At 34.4% G+C, this 11,178-nt stretch overlaps 1 protein-coding gene across 2 annotated transcripts; it reads right to left on the bottom strand.

The window, feature by feature from the left end:
• Positions 1-1,368: 1,368 nt before the first annotated feature.
• LOC132172955 (putative DUF21 domain-containing protein At1g03270) lies at positions 1,369-7,517 on the bottom strand. 2 transcript variants are annotated; one of them, XM_059584522.1, is made up of 13 exons: positions 7,166-7,517; positions 6,974-7,050; positions 6,430-6,513; positions 6,223-6,336; positions 4,879-4,962; positions 4,554-4,625; positions 4,251-4,318; positions 3,537-3,627; positions 3,328-3,401; positions 2,872-3,244; positions 2,548-2,594; positions 2,375-2,462; positions 1,369-1,752 (listed from the first exon to the last, which is right to left on the bottom strand). In XM_059584522.1, exons 1-13 carry the CDS (start codon positions 7,395-7,397, stop codon positions 1,711-1,713), a joined length of 1,446 nt encoding a protein of 481 aa, XP_059440505.1. In that variant the 5' UTR covers positions 7,398-7,517; the 3' UTR covers positions 1,369-1,710. The 2 variants fall into 2 exon arrangements, with proteins under 2 accessions (XP_059440505.1, XP_059440506.1); XM_059584523.1 differs by having other exon boundaries at positions 3,537-3,624; positions 7,166-7,516.
• Positions 7,518-11,178: the final 3,661 nt, after the last annotated feature.

Here is an 11,178-nt window from a genome sequence, read left to right as displayed (position 1 = left end):
TACGTACGATCTTGGAAATTTCATGGTACTTTCTAAATGCTACTGCGCATTTTGTCATTACTTTTTACTTTTGGTAAAATTAGAGTTAAAACAAATTCCTAGGGTAAAGTTGTTCCACTTTGAAGACATAATTATCAAGTAAAGTGAAATTGATTATAAAAACTTATTAAAAATAAAAGGAAATTGATTATAAAATAATTTATAGGTATTTTATTTTATGAGATAAGATCGAACTTTTATAAGTGATTTTTGAAAACTTTAATTACAGTTTAACTCGGCATTTTGAAATGATAATAGAGATAAGATTAATCATTTCCTTCAGTTGTTACATTATATTTTGCTTTCATGATGTTAAGTTACAACTTTAAAGATTAAAAAGAGAGAGAGAGAGAGAGAGAGAGAGAGATAAATGGTGATAAAATATTGATTAAATAAATGATTTTATTTTTTATGAATTTAAAAGTGTCATCATTTTTATAGGTTATCAAATAAATAAATAAATGTATTATTTTTTTTTATAAAATTTGAAATTTAAAATAATTGATAATTTAAGGTAATAACACAATTGATATTTTTATTTTTATTTTTTTAACATGTCCACACAAGGGAAGGGGGAGAGTAGATTCGAACTAGTGACTTTCACTTTATGAAACGTGGTTCACAGCCGATTGAGCTACCACTTGAAAACACAATCGATATCTTTCGACTACGTTATCTTCGGTATAAAAACTTGGATATTGGATAAATCACCGATACCAAGAAATTTGGGTGCTTTTTAAAGTTGCTGGAAGGTAAAAAGTCACATTCATTCCTTTTATGGTCTTCGGAAATGAAGAAAACATTGTGGACTAATAATTGCTCAAAATCTACAGTATAGGGTTGGATGGAAGAAAAAAAAAATAGAGGTTTTATTATTATTATTGTAATGTAATATAAAAGTGAAATAAAAAATAATTAAAAAGAAAAAAAAACCCTAAAAAGTGTTCCTAAAAACCTAAGGGTCGATGGAGTAGAAACCAGAAAGGAACCAAACCCCTAAGGCTCTGTTTGGCAATGGATATAGTAAATGATTTTTAACTTGTAAGTGATTTATGTGATATAATATAAATAGAAGTTTTGAATTTTTTTAATGAAAAAGTGAAAATAAATAAATAAATAAATATTTTATAATGGGTTTTTTTGTTTGAATAGTAATAAAAAGTTTTTGATGTAATATCAAAAATAAGAATTTTAAAAAGTTGAATTTAAAAAATATATATATTGGGACTTGAGCCAAATCCATTCCCAAAAATTGATTATTGTGGGCTTTAATCACATCCATGATATAAAAGTAACTCCACTCATGGAATCCCATAATTAAACAATAGATTGAACAAGTTAAGTTGCATAGAAATCCTAAATTTGGTAACCCAAAAACTGAATAATATGGTTTTATACAGAAGCCTGCTAAACTTTCTTAAATGGTAAATGAAAATGGTAACTAATGATTTATTTCTCCAAATTTTCACATACTAAAGTACCAAAACTCAGTATGCACATATATGACACAGAAAAGATAAAAACCCTAAAAACTATACAATTTGCAATCCACACTAGCAGGTGTCCTACAGAAATAAAAGCCTACAACTTCATGGCCAATTTTCCCAAGCAGAACTCTTAATTCATCTCTTAATGCCCAGAAGAGGCTCCCCCCTGGATTCCCTGAAAACTTCATTGTTTCTTTGGGGTTTGCCCTTGCCTACCTTGACCTCCCTGAACGATAACCAATATATAATCAGATAAATCACATAAATCTCAGATTAGCTCAATGCACTAAACAGATGGTGCATGGGTTGTCAACCCGGGCTTTCCACTTGTAAGGCAGTTTGGAATCCTGCCATTGGCTAATGTGTATAAACGAAGTTATTTTATCCAACTTTTCTCTGAATTACTTTTTCAGACTACCACAAAGATATATGAAGGTAAGAATCATGAGATGTGGGCCAGGCACATTAAAAGCTAAAGAAAAAAAGTTGGAGTCATGCATCCTGTTGAGAGATCTGGTCAAAAACAGGAATTCCAAGAAATACATAGTTGATAAGTTTTTTGTTAATGGGGAAGAAAACGAAATTTTATGGCTACCAAAATAATTTTTCATGTAAGCTATGGCTAAAAACAAGTGTTCCCAGAAAGCAGAACACCAAATAGGTTTGTTTCTGTGCCCCACCTTTTTTTTCTTTTTTTTTGGGAGAAGTTCACATTGATATTCCAAATATGTTTTTGAATCATGTCCAAATCCTACCCCACTTTATGGTTCTAGTTTATCTTCCCATGCTAATGATCGAACAATACTCATGAAAATGTAAAATTAACAGATAAATGATGTTTAACTCACTGCTGGCTTTTGACCAGTCAACTTCCGATATGATGGAGGACGTGACACAGATGATACAGCCGCAGCGGCTGCAGCAGCCACACGTATCCTGCAAAAGTCATTATAAATTTCACATTAACTTAATGAATCATGACTAAAAATAATAAACCCAGCAAAATCAGATGACATCATACCTTTTATGTACATCAATATACACATCTGTCTCATCTACAATTTCCTCCTGCAAAAATAAAAATAAATAAAAAAAAGTTTCCATAAATTATGGAAGAAACAAATTGCAAAGTGAAACAATATAGTCACTTCTTTTTGAAACATCTAATATTAAATTGTGAACAACCCACTCGAGGATCATCATATTGTATTTTTGTCAGAAGATTGGATCAGGTTGTAGAAGCATCCACAAGGTACACTTTTCTGTGAACCTGGGATGCTACTTAGCCAAAGGTCCATCAAATCAATAGAGATTTTCAGATCTAAGTGGTGGAAGCAGAGCTTACTTGCAGAAGCTCTTCAAAAACATCCTCCAGGGTGATGATACCAATGACTTCTCCGTCCTCAATATCCTCAGATAAATGGTGGAAGCTGTTTTTGGCAGCACCATAATGTTGAACATTTTGCTTGTTTGTTATAGATCTTGGAGGTTTATCAATGTCAATGGCAACACTTTCCGATTTATCCTCATTACCAGTTAGCAAGGGGGTAGTCAGTTGAGAATTCCCATTGGCAACTTTGCCTTCCTCAAATTTCTCCCCTTCACCTTTAGTTTTAAGGTTCTTGTCTTTTCCTTTAACCTTCACTACAGCTGCCATATGACTGCTTCCCTTTTGGAACTCATTGAGGATATCATACAGAGGCATATCTGATGGAACCCTGGGACAGCAATGCATGAGAATTCATATAGTTTTGCATCAAGAAAAAGAAAGTAAGAGATACTGGGTACAAAAGGGCCACACCTAGGAATTCTCCGAATGGAAACGGCGCTGACTGGAGTTTCTGTTTCTGCTCGTACAGTGAGAAGACTTTTCACCTAAACCCCAAACAAAGGAATATTTACAAAAAGGAATAACCAATTCCACAAATCAGCTGGCTACCAATATAAAAAATAATTTTTCACATTTTTTTAAAAGAAAAAGACAAATATGCCATAGGTTTTCATGCCCACCAGTAAGAGACCGATAATGTTTTTTGGGTTTCCAGAATAGACGGGGACACGGCTATGACCTCGTGCAAGAATTTTCCCAATTGCTTCCCTGCTTAAGAAAAGTAATAAACATTTTTTATGAGTTTACTTCCGATCTTTAAAGTGGATATGTGAAACTTAAGATATGAAACTGTCCTTATTAACAGGGAATAAAACAGAATGGATATTTCCATCGGTGGCAGGTGCTCCAAGAAGTCCATCTTGTTTCCCATTACAATTGTGCTCAAATAGGCAGCAGAGACAGACAATAAGCGTCCAGGAATTGTCCTCCAGATTTGAATAAGGTTTTTAGGCCTTAACTATATATAACTATGGCTCTCATTAATCATTGCTAGCACATCATGTCCTTGGCAATGTCCATTACCAAATTGCCTTTCCCATCTCAAGCTGCACTATTAACTTAGAAAACCGGATAAACCCTTTTTCTTGCATAAGAATGACCAACTTCATTTTAACACAATATAAATACAGAATACATACTCATACAGGCTGACCATTATCTGATGAAAATATATATTTTCACTCAATTTTGTTATGACCAACAATAACTCCTAACAACTAATACAGTTGCCATCCAGATGCAAAATAGAAGGAAGGTTAGACTTTCTGTCATCACTATTTCACAACCAAATTGAACAAGAAGTTTGGAAAAAGATCAAGCCGATGCAAACTGACCAGTCCAATTTCGAATTGACATCCAAGGAAAATGTTGATTCAATTGGTGTCATAGCCTCCTCAGCAGTCTGTGTATCCCAGGGAACTTCAGTATTATGATCATTTTACAGAACAAAAGGCAAGGTAATAAGCACAGAAAAAATTTATAGTTATCTCATAGTTAATTACAGTCACAAGTTTGAAAATTGTATTCAAACTAAAATATTTTGGAGCAGGAGCATCAGAAATTTTTACTACAGACAAATATGCAAGTAGAGAAAACATTTGAAGCCTTTAGAATGATTTTTTGATAGCACTAGTTACCTTTTCAGTCAAATCTAGTGCTCCACTGATGATGGTTGTCTCATCGTGTGTGAGTTCACCCCCCTTACCAGCCTAAAATTAAAAAATAGCAAGTTAAAATGAAAAATCAAGAGAATTGAAATCTTAGTTGTTGCAATTTCTGCACACCTGTACAAATTTAAATACAAAGTCATGGGCACAAACTCATGAGCTAGTTCTACCATGCTTTCTGGTAAGTTAGTTGAATCATGATATCGCTTCTATTCAGTGATGAAAACTATTACCAAAAAATCTGGGTAAATAAAGTAGAAACATATCATACAGACTTCCAATATGAGTAGGTTACCTCCTGGCTATGGATAGAGACAAGGGCTTTCAATTGAGCTCGTCTAAACAGAGCGTCATTATGACCAAGTACAGCATCCAGAACCTGAAACCACTTTAAATTTAATATATGCTCAAAATGCAGTAAACATTGTGAAAAAGAAGTTCAAATTTTGCAGCTAGCCAAACTCAAGAACCACAAAAATATGAAACATTGTAGGAAGTGTACAATGTAATTCTAAAACACTAATCCACTAAGGAGAAAAGGTGTCTGCTCATGTGCATTGGGAGGTGGACACACACACACACAGAGCATTCAGGTGTTACAGTCCACCGAGTTGGGCCTCGCCACTTAATGGGTCCAACAACTAAGATCGAATGTAGTAAATACCAACTAACATCTAAAGCGCTTAATTTAAGCTTCCTTGTAGACTCTCATATGATATGAAAGAAAGAAAAATGAAGAGGTTCATTTCATATCCATTTCCATTCTTTGCCACATACCATCTTTCTAGGTGAGACCTATGCGTATAGCAGTCATTGTTTTTTACTAGATACCAAGCATTAAATGCTTAATCATGTCTAAGTACTTATACATCAGAGCAGCTGCCATATTGTTGAACATCTTTCTCAAGTTCAGTGAACTTTGACAGTCGAAAGAAGAGAGACATGTTTATGAGGGTGGTCTCTCATTCCCTCCACTTGACAAAGCATATGTGGTTCCCACGTTCTAGTAGCTCACCAAATCTCGTGGAGCATAAAGAAAAACGTATCAACTTCTACCCTTTCAGCCTAACCACTGTAAGCTTATTCACAAATGGTGAAATATGATGGAGCTGATGAGAAGAACAGTGATGAATTCAGTGATTCAAGTTAAAAAGTTTGAGAGTTTATGAGCTGTAGCAATATCTAAAACTGAAACATCAAAGGAATTCTCTCCTTATCATGTTTTTCTTTTTAAGAAGTTTTTTCCAGATTGGAAAACATTTTATATTATGTAAATTTGTAACCTGAAAAAAGTTATCTCCGTCCTAATGCAATAAATTCTTCTTCTTTTTCCCTTGATTAGCAAGTAATTCATGCACTCCATGACTTAAACCCAAGTCCTCACCGACACCCCGTAGTTATGGAGGTGGAAGTGCCATTTGACCCAAAGGCTATTGCCATCATAATGCTAAGGACACCAAAAACAATTATGCAGCAATTGTGGTATTTTACTACATAGAAACATAAGGAACCATGGTGATCTTTTCTATGCTTACAAAGTACTTCTATTTCTTTCTTCTTTTGGCCAGGGATCTATAGTCGTGTGATGTAGAAGTTTCTGGTGAGAAAATTAAATCCAGCTGTCTACTCTAAACATTACCTTTCCAATAGGGTAAGCAATTGGATAACAGATGATCATCAGAATGCGCACAAGCCAGACAAAATTCGCACCCACAGAAAGTCCATATCTTGAGCATATTGCTTGTGGAATAATCTGATTCAATAAGGTAAGTTAAAAAGTCACTCCCGGTTGCGGCTATAGTAGTTGCAACTTGAAGCATTACCAATCATAGAAAATACACTGTACCTCTCCAAAAGCCAGAACAAAAGTTACAGACAGCAAAACAGCCACAAAGGGATGAAAAATTTTATCCAGGTATATAGGAAGGGCCTGCAAAGAGCAAAAGCCGAGAGGGCAAAATCACCGGAATGCTATCTAACATGCAAAGCACCAACAATAGTCACTCACATTTGAATCTCTCACGGTTATTACTAATTGGGTTCAATTGTAAATATACACCATAAAGTATACACCAATTGTAAATATTCACCATAAAGTATACAGCCACCTCAAATTCAATTTCATTTTATAATGCATGCCATTTAGCTAAAGCATAAAGCTACCTCAAATTCAATTTCATCCTATATAACGCATGCCATTTAGCTGCTTCAATTACCACTTCTTGTCAGCCTACCTCTATGTCTTAATCACAACCCAATAATCAAAATAGCATTTTTATTACAAATAACACAAATTTCTTTCCTAGTCTTATCTGGGTTAGCTCTCTCTCCCACAAGGCACAGCTAGTCTTTAGCAAAACAGCAAAAATTTACAAAATTCTTTAAATTACCTCCATAGCACAAGCATTACACAGAAGCAAAGTAACCAACAGCTGGTGCTGCTTTTGCACCACGGGCAAAATAACCGCTGCAATCGTGAGAAAACCAAACAACCAAGAATTAGCAAAACCGAACAATTTTCGAGCTCTGAAAACGCAAAAGAGAGTTTTTTTTTTTTTTTTTTGTGATTGCACTCCACGAACCTGCTTGCTTCTTCTCGGCGGAGGTGCCGCTGCGCTGGAGGATCTCGAGCTCAACGAGGCCCAACGACATGAGGCCCAAGGTGAGGCCGGACATGATTCCAGCGAAGAGCACGAGCAGGCACGACACCCCGATGTAGACAAACCACCAGAGCGTCCCGAATTGGATGTCCTCGGCCTGTAAAACGACGACGCTGATGGTCGGAGCCAGGGCTAGCGCGTGCAGCCAGAGCATCTTCCCGTTCTGGTCACGGAGAAGAGAGGAGACCAGACAACCTAAGAAGAAGAGAATGTGACCGTTTCTGTTGTGTTGTGTGAGTGAGTGAGCAAAGGGAAATGTTAAATGCGGTGGAGTTTAGGGAAACATCTCATACGTTCGTCAAAAGGTCGTAATGAGGATTTATGAACGTGTGACACAAAAGGGGTCGCTTTCTCATATGTTTTTTTTGGACCCAAGCGGAAGTTTGGACCCAAGTGGAAGTAGTGCCTCTTGTACCATCCAATTCATTGCCAATTTATCCACCATTAATTCATATTAAAAAAAAATGATATTAATGTGCAAGTGACCACAGTCCTATACTCATAAATAAGAGAAAAACAGCCTTGTTAAAGAAAATAAATAAATAAATTGGTATTTGAGTTTTCATCTTTAGAAAGTTAAAGATTTGGATCATATCAAGTAATTTCAAGTATTTTAAGGGCTTTAAATTTTAGAATTCAAACAAAAAAAATTTATGAAAATAATACTCTTTGAAACCAACCCAACTCTCTTTTTCTAGGTTCCTTTCTCTTTTTCTCTCTCACACGCCCATAAAAATCGAGGCTTGTTTGATTCATGGAATATACCCTTATAATAGAATGACTATTCTTATAAAATAGCAATTCTTGTATTTGGTAGGATTTATTCCTAAGCTATTCCCTTACAGAGAGGAATACATATTCCTCTAAAAAAAATGAATGGAATAGCTATTCTTAGATGAATTGACTATATTTTCTATAAAAAATAAAAAATAATAAAAAAAACTCTGCTTATTGAGGAATAAAAGGGAAGATTGGGAGTCGGAACAAGTTGGGCTGGGGTATAGAGCCGTAAGCATAGTGGGGGTGACAAAGGATGTGCTCGTACTGTTCAAAGAAGGTATAATCAACTCGTTGATTTTGGGAACTTTCACTCCTTTATATTTGAAATATGAGTGCGTCTTCTATGGGGTAGTGGCACAACCCACTCTTTGGTAAGCAACTTGTCCTGTCTTGCAAGCCAAATAAAATAGCAAATGTTAGGAGGATGATCGTAGATCAGAAAGGATTTCTATTGACCTATTAACTCAAATCAGAACAAAATATTTATTATTGAAGTGACTTGAATTATCTCGCCTAACCCCTAGCTCCTTCCGGGGTGTGTGAGTACATACCCTAGCGTCCAGTCTCACATTGTCTCTCTTCAGTTGACTAGTCTTGCTATTATTGGCAGGGGTGTCAAAAATTACCGGAGACCCTGCCACCCCTACCATTCTAGGTTTTTTTTTTTTTTTTTAATTTTGGTTCAACTCTAATTAGAATACGTACGTTGTTACCAAACTAAAGAATATGAATAATTATTTCATTCCACTTTCGTCTATTTCTAATAATAGCTATTCCTTTTCGTAACAGAATACCCAATCAGTGAACCAAATGAGGCCTAAGTTTTGTGGAATGCATACTTGGAACCCAATGAAAAAAAAATGATGCCAAATAACAGGATTAAAAGCAACATGTTAGAAATTATAATTATAATCAAAGAGTAAGTTGTATATACACCTTTTTTTTTTCTTTTTTTTTTTTGCTAATTAAAAAGGGTATGTTGCAATTGTGGCTATCCTACTTGGGCGTGACCATAGTAGCACCTACCCGTTGAGAGCCGCACAGGAGGGGCCTAGACGGTGGGAATTGTAGGTGCTCTCCCAAGTCTAACTGAGCCATAACTTGACCCAGCCCACCAGAGCATCAATAGGAATCCAAGGCGGCTAATATTAATCAAGCATATGTGAAAATTCTTCATTACGGAAATTCAAATCCACACTCTTGTACATGTCTTGACCACTTGGGAATGAAATATGGAGAGGATAAAATTCCTTGGGCCATTATAAACTTAAATGATATGAAATGTGTGTGTTATTTTATGAGTATTTAGAGCTCTAGTGTATGTTTGAATTTGAAATATGGAAATGCTTTTAAATTTTTTGTTGCTCTAGGCTCTTAGCTTTGTACAATGTTCATTATGTTGTTCTCTGCTGTCTAATCATTGGACCTTTTGCACCATCTCAGACTTTATTCCCCTAGTGCGTGGTTATGTGTTGGGGATTTTAACGAAATTCTTGTTAATGCGAAGAAGTATGGATCAATTAGGAGACCACGATGGCAGATGAATGATTTTTAGTAGGGGTGCAAAGGCGGTTATGGTTAGCGGTTAGTGGCAATAACCGCTAACCGTAACCGCCTTAGCGGTTAGTAGATTTCACTAACCGCAATCGCTAACCGCCTAACGGTTAGGGTTAGCGGTTAACCGCCGGTTAGCGGTTAACCGCCAGTTAGCGATTAGCGAAATAGATAACCGCCTACTAACCGCTTTTTTAAAATTGGGCTTTTTAGGCTTTCTTTATGGCTTTTTGGGCTTTTTTTTACCCTCATTTTTTTTATTGTATTTTTAATTTCTTGGGCCCAATTGCTATAAAAAGAGCCCATATTGAAAAATTAAAAATATTTGACCCAAAATTTACATTTACTTCTACTTGTAAAAAAATTTCCTTAAATATTAAATTATATTGTTTAATTCAATTGAATCAATTGTGATTATCATTGTACATGAATCATATGATTAACTTGTAGACTTATGACTTATGAATTATGTCATATTATATATGTATTATTTATTATTATATAATCATATGATTTAATGATCAAGTTATCATGTGATATAATCATATCAATTATAATGATAATATATAAATTACTAAAATTATAATGATAATACATTGATACTTAAATTGTGTTTATAAGTAACACATTGGTCATTGTTTAATCTAATGTCAATTATTTAATTTGATATTATACGAATCATATCATCATTGTACATTAATAATATGATTCACTTGAAGTCTTGAATAAAGTATTTGAATTGTCATTGAATCATATGATTAAGTATTGATATTATACATTTATATTATTCATATGCATATATAGACTTATATAGACTTATAACATATATAGACTTATAAGTTTATAACATATATTGGAAATAAGTCTCTAGATATTTAATTGTTGTATTACTATGAATTGGTATACTTATGAGTTATGTCATATTATATATGTATAATTTATTATTATATAATCAAATGATTTAATGATCAATTGATCATGTGATATAATCATATACATTATAGTGATAATATATTAATACTCAAATTGTGATTTAATTATTTTAAAAAAAATTGTGATTTAATGATCAAGTGATTATATGATATAATCATACAAATTATAGTGATAATATATTAATACTCAAATTGTGATTTAATTATTTTTTTAAAAAATTGTGATTTAATGATCAAGTGATTATGTTATATGTATAAATATTTTTATAATTATAATTATAAAAATATATTATATAAAAAGGCGGTTAGCGGTTACGGTTAATAAACCCAATAACCGCTAGGCGGTTATAATGGTTAGGCGGTTAGTGGTTAATGCGGTTAAGCGGTTAGGCGGTTAGCGGTTATAACGGTTGGCGGGGCCTTTGCACCCCTAATTTTTAGACACCCCGAAGTTTTGCAACTTAAATGATTTGGGTTTTTCGAGACCTAAATTTACGTGGTGTAATATGAGGGAGGGAGCACAATACACAAAAGAAAGACTAGACCGTGCTACGACTAATACTCAGTGGCAGGAGATTTATTCTTTCTCTTTTATGGAAGTTTTGGCAACTTGAGTTTCGGATCAAGCCCCAGTTCACGTTGGGGTGAAAGACTGGATGGCAAGGAATC

Source organism: Corylus avellana, chromosome ca2 (assembly GCF_901000735.1).
Source record: "Corylus avellana chromosome ca2, CavTom2PMs-1.0".
Taxonomy (NCBI): domain Eukaryota; kingdom Viridiplantae; phylum Streptophyta; class Magnoliopsida; order Fagales; family Betulaceae; genus Corylus; species Corylus avellana.
Note: the sequence above shows the minus strand (reverse complement) of the source record. Positions and strands in the feature narration are given on the sequence as shown.